Here is a 16,082-nt window from a genome sequence, read left to right as displayed (position 1 = left end):
AGTGCTCCCAGCCCGACCATTAGCATTTTATTAAATGACATACTGCATATAGAAGTGGACAATAACTCAAACATACATTTCTCTGAGTGGGTAAAACCAATAACTTGTGGCTTTGGAGAGCAATGGCCACTTTACATGTTCTTCAGGTTCTTTAGGGACTAGCAGCTGGCTTGGGCCGACATTTCACAGATCCTCTAGACAACCAAGAGGGGTGATAATGTGCTGTGACATAACTGAAAGAAGGAAAGCTGATTATGTTCTCTGCTGGCCCGATAGCCCGTGCCATTGCCTACAGTGAACCAAGCTGCTGCTCGGATGGACTCCAGACAGGCAAAACGGGCAATGATGTGGACGAAAGAAGGACCCCAATTGGCCTGGACTATGTCCGCAGGACTGTCCAGGTGGAGGTAAGAGAGCTGATACTGACGAATAAAGAAGATTTGCATTTATATATTTAATTTACTCAGCATAAGGTTAGAATTTTATTGAGATCCTTCTATATTTTTTAATTTATTCCACTTTTCCTCTTTCTCGCCCTCTCTCTCTCCTTGTAGCCAGAAGGCCTTCCCAGAGAATACACCTACAGTGTCTTCTTCTGTCCTAATGGTCAGTGCAGATGTATTTTCTTGATATAATTTTTCTCCCTAATTACATCTCTTAAACTGATTTATGCATAATGTATATACTGTCAATACTGTCACTAAACCCAAGCAACTGAGTATTTTTACTATTTTCTTTCACAGAGAGAATCCACATTTCCACCCCTAACAAGTATGAGTATCAGTATGTGAAGAAGCCGGCCAGGATGAACCAGTTCCAGGTGGCGGTCAAGACCCACAACGATGCCCATTTTGCCCTCTCGGCCAGCCCCCATGACAGTGCGGAGATGCTAGAGATCGTACTTGGGGGTAGGCAAAACACCCGCTCCTGGATCTCCTTGGGCAAGATGGGTGAGCCCCTGGTCAGCACTGCCACGCCAGGCATCCTCTCCTGGGACGAGTTCCGCAGCTTCTGGATCAGTTGGAAGGGAGGTGTAGTACAGGTAAGAAGATCATATAGTTATATAATAATATACATGAGGAAAACATATATTGCTTTAGATTTACAATCATCAGTACTGACACTCCTGTGAGTCAGTGGTTGGATGTATATATGTACTGGCAACAACTGATCACCTGTTGAGCAGGTGAACAGATGAGCGCATAGAAAGATGAAATTTCCTCCAGCAGATTTGTGTTCAGATCATAAGTGGATGCTCCTGACACAAAGAGGGGAGAGTGAAAGAGACTCAGCAGGCCATGGGGTCTGTGTGTTAGGAGGACTGGCGCCACTTTTACTGGCGTGCCTTCCCATAAGGTCACGCTTAACGGGCTGATGTCAGTGAGGACACTCAGTGATCCATGGCCTGGTGCTCGCATGGCACCCTCTGGCTGGCACACTGCTCCCCAGTCCCAGCATTAGCCTCGCACCATTCACCAAAGGCAGCAGTTAAAAGCCTGCATATTACAGCCCAATAGGGTTCATTTATTTTGCTGAGGGGGGCGGTGCGCTGGCATTTTGGGCTAGATGAGCTGTGGGGCTCGCCCTTGCATGGTCTTTGGTTTAATGCGATTACACAATGAAACTCTAGTAACAGTGAGGAACTGTGCTCTACGTGGGTCTGTTTGTATGTTGTGTTTGTGTGTGGGAGGTGAGTGAATCACACTGGCATCACTGGCACTTGGCAGAAGGACATTGTTAGTGCTCAGTATGAGGGAGTAAAAAAAAAAAAATAACGCCAGTTCCTCTCTGAGGTTTGTGATGTTTTCCTGTTGACTGCTATCTATTTGTGTTCTGATTAGGCAACAGCTAAAGTACCACCAAAGAACATAAACAGATGCAATGTGATTGATTATGAATGTGTTCATGTGTCTTCAACCTGTCTGTATTGTTCTCCCCAGGTTGGCCATGGTCTACATCCATCCAATGAATCAATGATCCTCCAATGGGCAGTGGGCGATGGGCAGTTCCCTGGCCAGGTTTGACTCCTTTATGGCATTTTATATACTAGTTGCATTCTTTTATCTTCAGAGATCATTTCCAACATTTTTTGTTTGTCCATCCAGGTGCGTCACATAGGCTTCTCAACAGGCTGGGGCTCAGTTGGGGAGTTTAAGATCTGGAGGAAGGAAGACTCTGATGAGAACCACAACGAGGCCTTCACTCTAGGGGTCCCACACAACATGGTGCCTGGATCTGAGAGGGCCACTGCATTTATGATTGGTAAACTTTTTTTATGTGTACAGGAATTATTGTCTGTAAGAATCATGTACTCTAATCTATTATTTCCATTATACTCTTTAATGAACAGTTCATCCTGGAAGCTTTAGCTTTAGATCAGTAAAGCTGACATTTGAATGAAACTAAAATACATTTTGTAATGTGCATAAACACTGTCTTTGTGTGTGTGAACCTGTATCAGGGGATGTGATGGGGCCAACTCTTAATAACCTGGACAAGCTGTTGCGGCTGCCCTTTGGATGTGGGGAACAAAACATGATCCACTTTGCCCCCAATGTCTTTGTCCTCAAGTACCTGCAGAAGACCAGGCAGCTGAGCTCTGAGGTTGAGAATGAAGCAACTGACTATCTGCTGCAAGGTAAAGAAACTGCAACCAAACCGCGTTCTGGTTTCATAACACCTAACATGTAATGCAAACTTACCCAGTGGGTCAAAGATGACATCCTCACTAAGCTTTAAAAATACTGTTGCTCTCTCAATTTTAGTAATTGTCTTTAAAAAGTTTATTCTACTCGCTGTGATGTGGTTTGGATATGATGTCCAGTAAAATGTTTCAAATGCAAAGATATTTATTAGAAGCAGTGTATCAGGAGGACCAAGAGCTCTTAATTCATACAAACTGTTTTCCTGGACTACTTACTTTGGACATACCTGAAGCAGTGATCTAGTATTGGACACTGAGATGAAGGATTGCCTTTGATACCACAGATTCCACCTGTCTGGATGACTGGTTCAGATAACTGATGAGTGTTTATCCAAGATGCGCTGCATTCCCAGAATCCTGCTAACGTACCTCCAATTACCTAACAGCTGTTTAAGCAGAGGAAACAAAAGCATCAATTAAGCTCTCAGAGTGTGCCGTGAATCTAAACAAGTCAAATCCCTTCAAGCCCAACTGTGAGCAAAGTGACTTAATGCTGAGCGGAAGGAATGTTTTCTAATTGTTGGCAAACTGTGTGTTGTTGTTGTTGAGTTTTCTGGAAACTGCTGGAGTGAGGTTTACCTTGGATAAAGGTTTTTGTTTGTGGAACTGTTGATTTCTTGACAGACCAGCCTTGACCTGGCTGGCACTTAATACTTTGGCTCATGGACTGGAACATGAAGCTGGATGTGGTTGCTCAGACTTACCAATCTTTTCTCAACCTCCTCTGTTTTCTCCACGTACCCCCACAAAGACTCACTCAGTCATCCTGACAGTGGAAATGACATTGAGACTGACTTCGCTGTCTTTGATGTCAGCGTGGGACACCTGGACCGATGACGCTCTTTTATGCATATATGCAGGCGCAGCTCGCTCTGCACAAAAGAAGTTCACCTTGCCCCACATCAGTTGTGTGCAGATTATTGCATCCCAACTTTGCACCATGTGCACTGTGCTCTGCATGAAAATACCACAGAAATGGCCAAAGAGCATTTCAAGGTCAGGAAAATACCACATGTTGAAGTGCTGCTTTTGCCAGTCTTTGCACCGCCTGTAAAATGGAGCCCAGAGTTCAGTCTCACCTTGTTGCTTCTCATTTCCTGCCTGAGCTTCAAAGATCACAGGATGACAGAAGAGCCCTCACTTAATACCCTGACACTTATATAGAACATTAAATACAATTTACTTTAAAATCTGTTAACTCTTATTATATTACAACTTCACCTCTAGCAGTTAGTGTGCGTTTACCCTATTACATACAATATGTGAGGGTCCTATCGAATGCTGTTTTAAGCAGTGGCAGCACTGATGGACAGAGAAAATGTTCAGTTTCAACAGACTTGACAGGCTCTGTACAACCCGAACAAGTATGTGGAGTAAGTAAGAAAGTATGCTCTCCCATCACCTCTCCCCTTCTCTATTCCTATCCAGGCTACCAGAGACAGCTGACCTACAAACGGCAGGATGGATCCTACAGTGCCTTCGGAGAAAGGGATTCCTCTGGCAGCATGTGGTAAGTCCTTGTAGGTGTAGCTGTTAAAGTTTACTCAACTCATACCAGCCAAACTATACTTAGCTGTAGCCACATTCTTCACCTTTAACTGAGACATAGGTCGCTGGCCAAAGCAATGAAGTTTTTATCAGCGTCTCAGCACACAATGCTCAAATTAATCTATTCCTGTTGATGTGTTTAAATCACTGGTGAGTGTTTATTTCATGTTTACACTCCCCGGGGCCAAGCAGGCAGACAGAACCATCTCATTATATTTATAAAACTGAAATCAATGCTCTCAATGGGGAGCTCCACTTCTTGCATTTGGAGGCCCATGCACAATGTGCATACCTCTGCTTGATTTATGAGCTGAGGTGGGTATTATGATATTTAATAGAGCTAACGCTGTGAAACAGCAGGTTACATAAACGACAGAGAATCATAAACAAACTGCATAATTGGATCCCTGAGGTAGGCAAAGCTGTCAAGATTTATTTGCAGTTAATCAGGGTTCATATCCGTGGCACCGAGTGGACCCATGCTGCTTTGGCCCCACAGACGAGCTCTTAATGCCACAATTGGAGACATTGTTATAAGTTGTCTGGAGCCACTTCACCAAATGGCTCTCTACCCTTTTTTGGACATGGCCTAGAAAATAGAAGTGGAGCATGCCTCTTAATGACTCACTACCTGGGTGTAATTGGTAACATTAAACTCCTATGGAAACCTTGAAGTCTTCCCGTGATGACTGTGAGAGGATATGAGGATGTAACAAGCAGAGGTTTGGAGTTTTCCTTGGCGCCCAGGGCAACAAGTGTGGGTTGTGGGCACAGTTTAGATGGTGAACCTTCAGTAAACCTGCATCAGACACTTTATGAATCCATCAGCAACATGTTTGCATCCAAAACAAGCCCAGGTTTTGTTTTAGTTCCAGAGTTCACGAATAGAGTAGTACATTTACTGCCTGCTTAAAAGCACCCGTAATGCAGTGTTAATGTATTCCAGCTTGTAAAATGTATCTGAGTGGAAATTGACAGGATCTAATGAAAAGATTGAACATAATGACAAGGGCTGGCAGTACTGCTTTGGTGTGCAGCGCTGGCTGTCTGTTGCCAAGGCTGTTAAATCTGCACAGTGTGGACTGAAGGTTCACTGACTTACTGTAATCTGAAGCAGGGAGACACTGACGAGGAACACTAAGGGTGATAGAGTGTGTTTTTAACCCCTGACTCCTCTTCATGTGGAGTTCAGTGAGAACTACCTGCCATTTTGCAAATACAACAATACAGATGCTGGGTGCGGGTTTGTGCATACATGCATTGGTTTTTATTGCCATACTTGTGAGGACTTTTCATTGACTACATTCATTCTATAACCACTGACCCCATGTGTTGCCCTTTTAACTACATGTCCAACTACATGTGCAACTAATCCTACTTTCAATCATTACCTTAATTCCAAGTATAAATTGACCCCTTTTGTAATGTTTCCATCTTCTACCATTATTATCAGCATAAGGTTTTTACACACACACACACGCACACACGCACGTACACACACACACACACAGCATCCTAGCTCCCCATTCCACTGTATACCTCCTCCTCCTGTCCTGCTGTTCCGTGACACCCTCACATCCGATTTTCTAACACCAGCCCAATGTGAAAGTCCATGAACCTCAACTGTCTTGCAAACCTACTTAAAAAGACAGTTTATCTAAATAATCTAATAAAGTCTCAGATTTCCATGTGTTCTTCCATTTTAGCAACAGCAGAGAAAACTGAGGCTGAGGCTAAACTAATGAATAGCTTTTAACAGACTTGTCAAAAGCGTGCTCCCTCCTTATATAATTATTTTTAAAAGTGGGCCAGGTCTCTTTCTTTCCTCATTTTCTCTGACAGTCTCAGTTCTGGGCTCTACATGTTGAGGCTGGCATGGCATTTGTGTCTGCCCAAAGACTGATCTGACAACGTTAGCAGGGTTGGGGGGCTGAATACCAGAGATTGAAAGAACTGATATCTGCTGCTGTATTGACCTAATAGCTATTTGCAGTCTTGGGCCAAACTGGCAAGCTGATCTTCTTTCTTTTGTAACAGCGTGGCTATAGAGCCACTGAAGGTATGTGTTTGTAAAATGGAAGCTATCTATTGTCTGTATGAAATATTAAGGCTGGTTACAAAGCTATAATTCAGAGACAGCCTGCAAAAGTAATCCCTAGAACTGAAATATAGCCACATCCAACAAATAGTAATAGAGAAATGATCAGCCACAGCCAGACATTTGCTAACATTTTACACGTGTCTTGATTTAATTTCCCAGTTTAGTAGCAGCTGTAGCACCTAATCCATCATTTCAGCCTCAGGAGCCTCGTGGCAGCTACCCCTAACCCCTCGTTAGTAATACGTTTGTGTAATCAAGTTTCATCTAAGTTTAAGTGATAGACCCCTGGATGCTTTCCAAAACAACACACCAGCAACACCTCAATAGTAAAAGCGCTTAAACAGGGAGTGGGGAACCCGTTCTCTGAGTCCAACTCACGACATTCCCCCTTTAAGCTTGTCAAGTTGGGCTTTATCATGGAGCACACCCGTGTATTGTCTTTAAAAAAAAAAATCCTTCAGATCTACCCTTTGAAGCACGGAGCTGGATAAGGGTAGCTCAGAGAGGGGATTTGGAAGTGGGAAGTCAGAAAACAGGAGAGAATAAAGGGGGGGGGGGGGGGATCCAGAGAGGGTGACCCCAGCCAAGGGCTGAGTGGTGGAAGTGAGCCTGTCTAGTGCTTCCTTCCTTCCCCAAACTAAATCATATTTACACTTTCCAGTACCTTTCCCTGGGGCCTGTGATACGATATTACTTAACATTATAAAAATTCCAACAGGCTTGCGCCTCCATCCCTAGTTTTGTCTCGGGGGAGGAATAACATCCTGGTTCCAGCCAGGGAAGATTTAATGTTTCGCTTTATGAGAGCGGGACTCTTTTTTTCATACTCATCTCTCCTGGTGCTCTTTCTTGGATTGTGCTCTCACTGACGAGCGGTGCTGAGAAACTAGAGCACAACCTGTTTGTTTATTTCTTCGTTTCCATCTCGCCTTTCTTTCTTTTTATGGTAAGCAGCTTGCCTCATCCTATAAGTCAGTCGTGGTCAGGGGTGCTGTAATGGAATGTCTCGCTGTCACTGAGGAGTTGTTGGCCAAAGTCTGCAGCTTTCGACCACTACCGGGAGGTCTGTTGTTTATGGATGAGTGTGTGTTTATTAGCTCAGCCGTGTCCCCCAGGGCTGACCTTGGCCTTTCTCCGTGGTTCCCCTGGTCCTTCTCCATCATGGCCCACTAAAACCAGGCCTCATAAACTTTCAGTTGCACACCCAGGCAAGCCAGATTCACAACCTCGGTCCCTGGGATTTGTATAAGTTGCAGAATGCTTTTGGGAAACCTCCAACAAACATGCAGAAAGATACTGTACATGACCGGCCTGTGTGAGATTTCACATTCTCAGTGGCACAGCTGCCGCATCCTGTAGCGGTGATCAAACCCTGCCGCACCCATCTGCTCCCCTCCTCACTTCCTTTCTTTTTTCCATTTCCTCAGATCCATCTATACATACCAGTCCTTTCTCATTCTATCTTTGACAAAAACATCCCTCCATCTGCTTCTCTATCAGCCCCGCTCCCCCTCTGTTGACAGATTGAAAGAGTGTGACTTGTTGGAAAACTCCTCACTCTGTTGAAAAACTGATTGCCGTCAAACTCCTGATAGTTAAGTATTTTGCTGGATTTGCCAGCACATGTTTTAAAGGATCTTAGATATCTCTCCTCTCTTATCTTCTTCCGCTTTCCTTCCCCCCTCACCCATCTTTATCCCCACACTCCCCCCACCCCACCTCCATCTCCTCTCCCTTTAGGTTGACAGCATTTGTGCTGAAGTCCTTTGCTCAGTCTCGGGGTTTCATCTTTATTGACCCTGAGGAGCTTCGTGCAGCCAAGTCCTGGCTCATCAAACATCAGAGAGATGATGGCTCCTTCCCCGCCATGGGACGCATCCTCAACAAAGACCTGCAGGTAGGCTTGTGTCTTGGTGGATCTCCAGTCAAAATGGACTGCATTTATGTTGTGCTTTTCCAGTCACACACACACACACACACACACACACACACACAGACACACTCACACACACAGAAGACGCAGCATCAGGAGCAATCTGGGGTTCAGTATCTTATCTAAGGACACGTCCACATGCAGACAGGAGGGGCCGGGGATCAAACCAGTGATGTTCTGATGGGTGGTCCACCTCCTAAGCCACAGCCGCCTGAGCTCCTCAGCAGGGACAAACATGGATGCACCAAGTCCCACCTGAAGTCCTAACTCAAAGCTAAAGTGTGCTTTTGTCCACAGGGAGGGATCCATGGGAAGATTTCACTTACAGCTTATGTGGTAGCAGCTCTCTTGGAGACGGGGATAACCACAGAGGTAAGCAGTAAGCAGCTCAGCATTAAGCTAAACTGTGTTTAATGTGACGGCACTTCAACAAGCCCATTAAAGAAACAGGTACAAATGTTCCACTTTGCCTGATCTGTCACTTACAGCAGATGCAGTACAAAGTGATTCATGCTGCCAGCGGGTTAAAAGGTGCAAGTCTTTTAATCATCTGGAGCGAAGTGTAGCGCGCTGCCTGTCCCACTTGAACCACTTACTCCTGTAGCCCATCCTACCAGCCTGCTGTGGATTTAAGCACAGGTCGTGTGTGGACGTATCTCTGCATTCCTGATAGTTGTGAAGATGGATGTGCTGGCAGTCAGCCTACTCATATTTGTTCTGCCCCAGTGCTGCTAATCTAATATCTAATCACATTTTGGACTACATCAAAAGATTTAGGCTGACATGCAAAGACAATTAAGTTCTGTGAAAAGACACCTCGGTTGCATTCCTCCCCTTCTCCTTTCTGCTTTTTCCCTCTTTGCACTTCTTTTCTTTGGTGCATGATTTTACTTAACTCTGTCACTAGTAGCCATCCTCAGTAATCAAATATCGGCACCACATGTGCTGTTCAGTCGGTGAAAGACGTGGGAAAAGGAAGAGGACCATAAATCTGGTGAAATCATCCTCACAATCTTATTGTTGCCTCTGAACCTCTGATTGTTTTTTTCTTTGCTCTCCATTTATTCACATACTTTACTCTTTATTTAGCATTTCCTCCTCCTGGCTCCTCTCCATCCCATCTGTCCTCCACCTCCTTTCCTCTCCTATCTATCCCAAAGGGCTTCTTCTGAGAGTCTGTCCTTTTACAACTGATAAAAACTGAAAAGGTATCCTTCACATCAAAGCGGAACCTTTAACCCCCCCCTCCAATTTCACTTAATTAAAAGATGACTGCTGCAATTACAGTGAGTGGCTCTGGAGGCCTATCATCTCAGGGATGAGAGGGAAGGTCACATCTGCATGAGATGAAAGTCAACTCTCAACTTTTTAATGGCCAGAATGAATGTTTATTCAACAACTGCATCTGAGCAAAGGAGACGGGTGAGAGTTTGGACAGGACAGCCTCTAAACTCTGTGTGTGTGTGTGTGTGTGTGTGTGTGTGTGTGTGTGTGTGTGTGTGTGTGTGTGTGTGTAAAAGGTATGCCAGAGGTCATGTTATGTCATGTAAGAGGCATATCTGGTGATCTCAGGGGTATTAGGTTGCCACAGCACAGAATGCAAAATAGAAATAGAATAAAAGAAAAACTCAGTACTGTAGAAACATTAAACAGACGCTGTATCTTCTAATGTACTTGTATGATAAACTATATTTGTACTTGACTAAACTGTACTATTATTGTCTATATATGACATAATGAAGTGTATAATATTGACATTTGTCATTTTTAAAGCAAATCAATGTCCATTTTATGCTCATTTAAAACTTGAAAACTTCACAAATACTGAGTGAAAAAACTTTTCAAAGATTTTGTTACTTTTAATTTTAGTTTCCTAAACAGTCTTCTGGGCCATGTTTTATGAGCTGGCAGTCACTCTTGTATCTCTGTTGTGTTTTGCCTTACAGGAAATCTTCCATCAACACTGGGCTCAATAGTCCTAAATAAAATCTATGTATGGATTTAGATATGTTGACACTTAACAAATGAATGGTATTTTAATCAGTTACTCAGATTGAGTAAGAAGAAAAAAAAAGCACTAGCAACACATTTACAGGTTTAAACGGCAGGTTATCACTAGTGGAAGAATATACATACATATATACATATATATCTCCAGGTCTGCTTGCAAATGCACCAGTAATTAGACTAAATTCCAAAACTCTAACAAAAATTACTCTCATCACATGTTAATTTGTGTTTGTCTAACGTGCTGTCATGTCTGGTCCAGGAAGAAAAGGTGGCAGTGGCCAAAGCCAAGGATTTCCTGGAGAGCAACACCTACTCTGCCGACGACCCTTACACCACGGCCCTGTCTGCGTACGCCTTGGCTCTGCTACGCAGCCCATACGCCCCGCTGGCTCTGCGCCGCCTCAACCACATGGCCATCACACAAGGTGCTGCCACGCTCTCACTCTGGAGGTCCTTTCATTCAGAGCTTAGTAACCTGGACAGCAGATGTTGAATGCAAGTGTTCTGTCACAACAAGACTAATGAGAATATGTAGAATATATGGCTCATTTCTTTGATCAGATAATTACAATTAAAGCCTCCTGTCGTAAGGCTGCTTGCAGGTACAAGATATAGGACAGAAACAAGGGTGAAAGAAGCTGCTGTAGTCCTCAGCAGTGGTTCAGTCCACTCCTCCCTTTCCCCCTCTGCTTCTTATCTCTCTCTTGGTTTCCTTTGGCCATTTCCTCCTCTTCCTCTCCGCTGAAACTTTCTGCAAGTTTTGGCAGATTTGACAGAGTTGAGGGGAACACGACAATACTTGATCACAATCATTTTATTCCCCAAGTACACCGAAGACACAGGGCTTGGTCGCACAGTTGCTGAAAGATTCAGACAATTAGGATATTGATACAGTGAGTCATATGATCCAGGATGCTGCCCCTGCACCCTCTCTGTCTTCAGCTCACTTTGCTTGTCTTCGTAGATGGACTCACCCACTGGAGTCTGACTGGCAGTACAATGACAGATGAGGACACTTTCATGGGCTTCAGTGATGGCCTCTCTCAGTCAGGTACACTGTTCAACTATTGGATTTAATATTGTCTATTGGAAATATATGTCTCCTCCATTCATGCTGGCTGCTTCCTTTCATCCTATTGTCCAACCACACAAAGCTGATCTGGTCTGAAAATAAAAATGTAGAATCCAAATATGAATCTTCATAATTAATTTGTTCCCAGTGGTGTCAGCAGAGGTGGAGATGACAGCCTACGGTCTCCTGACCTACACCCTCCTAGGAGATGTGGCCTCAGCCCTGCCTGTGGTCAAATGGCTCTCTCAGCAGAGGAATGCCTTGGGTGGCTTCTCCTCCACACAGGTAGCCCTCTTTCTCGAGCTTCTCTTGTGTTTTGGTCCAGGCACTTTCTCTCTAAATATAAGTCATAATCAAATAAATGAAAATCAAACTAAAAATGCATTTTATCTGTTCCAAAACTCAAGCGTAAAGTAGATCTTTCTGAAACCCCTGTGCAGGACACGTGTGTAGCTCTGCAGGCTTTGTCCGAGTACGCCATCCTGTCTTATGTCGGAGGGGTCAACCTCACCATCTCGCTGGCCTCCACCAACCTCGACTTCCAGGAGACCTTTGAACTCAACAGGGACAACAAGAAACTCCTCCAGAGTGCCAAGGTAATCACAGCCCTGGAAACAGCGATTAGTAGAAATGATTCTTTTATGGCGAGCGTGCTCCTTCGTGTTTTTGTGTGCAGATGAGGCACAACAAGCGGTTTGCCGTGCTGCTGCCTCGAGATTGTTTATCTAAGTTGACGGCACTCTATCAACATTAATTGTCAGTTCCAGTAATGATTACCAGGTCGTCAGAGGGAGGCATTTCACCGCAGAAAAGCCCCATTATTTTCATGCAATTTAGAAACTTTTCCCTCTCGACAACAGTGATTGATGAGCATCTATGTACCAGAGCCACACTCTGGCACTAACATTAATCTCTATGTTTCTGTGGCTGTTTAGTAACCACGACCTTTTTCACACTGCCAAACCAAACCAGGCTTAACTGGGCTGGATTTCCCAAAAACCACCTTGTTGGTCTGTTGATTTAATAGCTGTGTTTTATTGGCCCATTTGCCCACACATTGCAAACTTGACAGCGTGGGCGTGAATTACCTTGGCCGGGCCACTGTGGCATCGGGTCATTGCTGCTGTGTGTGTGTGTGTGTGTGTGTGTGTGTGTGTGTGTGTGTGTGTGTGTGTGTGTGTGTGTGTGTGTGTGTGTGTGTGTGTGTGTGAGAAAGTGCTCCATCAGACAGCCAGAGTGGTTCAGGTGAGAGTGCAGTGCGCTCTCTCTGCCGGGCATGTTCCTCTGCTGTGATTAGTGGTGTCAGCTTAATTGGGGGCAATTAAGGCCTGCTGGTTAGTAGCCAGGGAACCACTAGTGGCAGCGCAGCAGCCTACAGCATTCATTCACTTGATAAATGACTCATTCACCTCTCCCTGCCCCCTCTGACTCTTTGTTTCTCTTCTCTCTTTCTTTTTTCCAGATCCCCAGTATCCCCACAGGCCTTTTTGTCAGCGCTAAGGGAGAAGGCTGCTGTCTCATGCAGGTATTGTAGTGCTCACACACACAAGCTCATATAAACAGACACATTTGCTTTCTTGAACATTGCCAAAAAAGGAACTGTAATTCTTACTTCATGGGCTCTCAGCAAGAATCTGGCAGTACAGGGGAGTCAGTCGCCATTGCCCCATAATGCCCAAATTCTTCCCTGTAAACTGGAGTAATCTGGTAGAGTTTAGCCAGCTGTTTTGGAATGTGTTGTTCACTCCTGTTTATTCCTGTGGTCCCGTGGACAGGATGCTGTTTACTTCCTCCTTGAAACAAGGTTCATCCAGCAAAATGCAGCTGAATCTGTTTTTGTGTATCTGTTGCTTTAAAGGCAGTGTGTTCTGCTGCAGTTAATGAAGGGTTTAATGGAATATTTTCACATGGATGTGTAAAGTACTTGGTGTCAGTGGAGATAGAACATTGTGCACCGTGGCCGCAGCGGAAAAACCTTTAGGTTGATTAGACAGCCGTGAGACAGTGTCAGGTGTTTTCTAGTATCAGAATGAAGCAGTCTGTCTCCCAGATTGTGACGTTTAATTGTGATCAGGGGAGGCATAGCTGATATTTAGACATGAGTTACAAGTTTCATGCTGTTCCATCATTAGAAGCAGAGTTTAGATATTGCAGAAAAATCAGACCGCTCTCCTCTATCACCTCTCAGTATCATCGATATATCTTTTAAACAAAATGTCTTTTGGAATGCTTTATGAACGAATTTCTCTTCCCATAAACCCAAAGCAGCAAAAGCACCGCCCCTTAGCTGTGCAAGTAATAGAAATCCAAACACTTAAAGAAGCTCTTGATGACAATCATTTCTGACAGTCTAAGTAGGACTTCGGATGTTTGCTGAGGTAATGGGTGAGAGCATCGAGACCTATTTCATGATGTATGCATGTATACAGGCTCTGCAGGCTCTTGGAACACTCTGGTAATGTTTAGTATATCAACAGTGTCTCCAAGGAAGGACATGAGACAAATTTTGTAGCAAAGAAATCAACAAACTGTAACAGACTACCAACACAGATGTATTCAGGGGGAGGGGGGATTGATGGTGGAATTTATGTACTTTGCACAGACCATAAAAGACAGGACAGTCTAGCTCAATCAGCAATCAGGGAGCCTTTTTCTTTTTCTGTTGTCCATCCCCGTTTCAAAGCAGAGACAGTATATTCATGAATTTGATTCTTTGAGTTGTCAGTATTGACTTGAGTTCTAAAACACTCCACCTCAGATAGTTGACTTCTCCTGCCAGAGTTGTATTGCTCAGAATCCATAACCACAGCTGACGCGGCTGTATCACTGACGATCTCTTTCCTAGATTCCAGATTGTCAGAAACAAAAGAACACAGACTCTTTACAAGGGAAGCTCAATCTGAAAGACAGACTTCTGACACTGGAAACCCACCTCACTCTGTCTCCTCACTGGCTGACCAGCCTGCAGATCATTTCCACTGAGACCACCGTGCACAATGTTCTAGCTCATTGGACAACAAGTACTTCACTAAACCAGGCTCTGGCCACTTGGACACTGACTCTGGCAACTTCCACCCTTGGATTCATTATCCAAACATTTGAAACACCTGGTCTAGGTTGATTATATATGTTGTTTGCCTCATGTCTTTGTCCAAGCTGAAGATCCAGCAGTGCCACAACGTCAGTCTGTTATCGCTAGTGAAGGCTGTGAATCAATCAGCGTGCTCCGTCCTTTCTGTTTAAGTCCGACGATGTCACAGACAAACAAAAACCCCTTTCGTAAACACCAGGAGTCATTTTTTCCTCTTTGTTGGATGACATTCTGTGATCTCATCTTATCACTCATGTTGAAACGCTCGTCTGCTTGAAAACCAAGCAGGGCTTAAACGAAAAAGCACGTGTGATCAAGGATGTTTAAACCCCCCCCCCTTTTTTTTTGGAAACCAGTATGTGTGATATGACTTGATTTGACGGAGGCAGAGCCAGCTAGCGCAGCGGATGTTGTTCGCCGCAGTGCCTGAAACGTCCTCCAACTCGTTCTCTTCAGCATGTTTCTTACACACAAACACACAATTTCTTTCTTCACACCTCTCTCCCTCTCTACTTTCTCTCCATCTACACCTCCCCATGCATCAACACACCCCTCTGACAGCCCCTCGGGCCAGCAGCACCTGGGCTCTAATGAAATACAAGAGCGGGGCAATCAAAGAGACCTGCCAGTGTGTGTGTTTGCAGACATACTATATGTGATGAGTTTACGTCCTGTGCCTCAGGATTATTATTTAGTAGCTTTGCAAAGGTCTCAAATCAGACTGGATGATTTATTCAGAATGTGTACAGGTCTGGGAATAATAATCTTCTGTGAAATTATAAAGAGCATCAAAGCAGTGAGTTGTCCTCAGGCTGAAATACTAGTAGTCTTCTGAATGCATGTCTTGTGTCCAGTGAATATGATTTGTGGTTTATTGCTTTAAAGTGCAGCCAAACTCTCTTTTTTCCTGACTTTCTAGTATTTTCAAGGCCGGAGGTCTTAAATATTTGAACTCCAAGTAGTTTGTTTCCAATCCATGATGCCAAATCGTATTAATTTTGTTTCTCCATACACATATTTTTTTTTTTTTTTTTTTTTTTTTTTTTTTTTAACAAATAGCTGCCTCAAACACATACCAGATATTTGGCAAGCAAATTAAAACTTGTTTTGATAGCAGACAAAATGACAAACTATCAGGGGATCTGACACACTACATGTCTCTATTAGAAGCCTACACAAGGCCTCTGCTTGCTGTTGGTCATTTCCTCAAATGAAGAAGTAAAACTAGCTCAAGGCCTAATGTCCCAATCACAAAGGGAAAAATGACAAAATCTACAGCCGTGCTATTGGCTTTGTCAAGCTATGTTTGCTCATTAGCACTAAACATGAAGTACAGCTGAGGTTGATAGGAATGTAATCAGTTCAGCAGGTATTTGACCCAATGATAACATTAGATTAAAAGTTAATGTACTGAGGAGTCATGAATGTGTGTGCACCACATTTTAGCAGCAGTTCATCTAATAGTTGTTGAGACATTTCACTCAAAACCACAAATTTAAACCTCATGGTGGCACTAGAGGAAAACTCTGGAGGATTCATCCTCTGGAAACCATGAATGCCACCCCTAGAGGCAATCAGGTGCTCTGTCTGAGCATTTAAAGTCTTCACGGATATCTTTCTTAA

At 43.9% G+C, this 16,082-nt stretch overlaps 1 protein-coding gene across 1 annotated transcript in view; it reads left to right on the top strand.

Annotated features, from left to right (window-relative positions):
* cpamd8 (C3 and PZP like alpha-2-macroglobulin domain containing 8) overlaps positions 1–16,082 on the top strand; it is a 41,495-nt gene that overhangs the window by 15,512 nt on the left and 9,901 nt on the right. The window contains exons 22-35 of the mRNA XM_076726555.1: positions 277–407; positions 555–606; positions 744–1,042; positions 1,941–2,018; positions 2,106–2,262; positions 2,462–2,638; positions 4,133–4,214; positions 8,094–8,250; positions 8,584–8,658; positions 10,556–10,721; positions 11,261–11,347; positions 11,517–11,653; positions 11,809–11,964; positions 12,831–12,893. Coding sequence (XP_076582670.1) covers positions 277–407; positions 555–606; positions 744–1,042; positions 1,941–2,018; positions 2,106–2,262; positions 2,462–2,638; positions 4,133–4,214; positions 8,094–8,250; positions 8,584–8,658; positions 10,556–10,721; positions 11,261–11,347; positions 11,517–11,653; positions 11,809–11,964; positions 12,831–12,893 — 1,817 coding nt within the window. The remainder of the gene's footprint in view (positions 1–276; positions 408–554; positions 607–743; positions 1,043–1,940; positions 2,019–2,105; positions 2,263–2,461; positions 2,639–4,132; positions 4,215–8,093; positions 8,251–8,583; positions 8,659–10,555; positions 10,722–11,260; positions 11,348–11,516; positions 11,654–11,808; positions 11,965–12,830; positions 12,894–16,082) is intronic.

This window comes from Chaetodon auriga, chromosome 3, assembly GCF_051107435.1.
Source record: "Chaetodon auriga isolate fChaAug3 chromosome 3, fChaAug3.hap1, whole genome shotgun sequence".
NCBI lineage: Eukaryota > Metazoa > Chordata > Actinopteri > Chaetodontiformes > Chaetodontidae > Chaetodon > Chaetodon auriga.
Note: the sequence above shows the minus strand (reverse complement) of the source record. Positions and strands in the feature narration are given on the sequence as shown.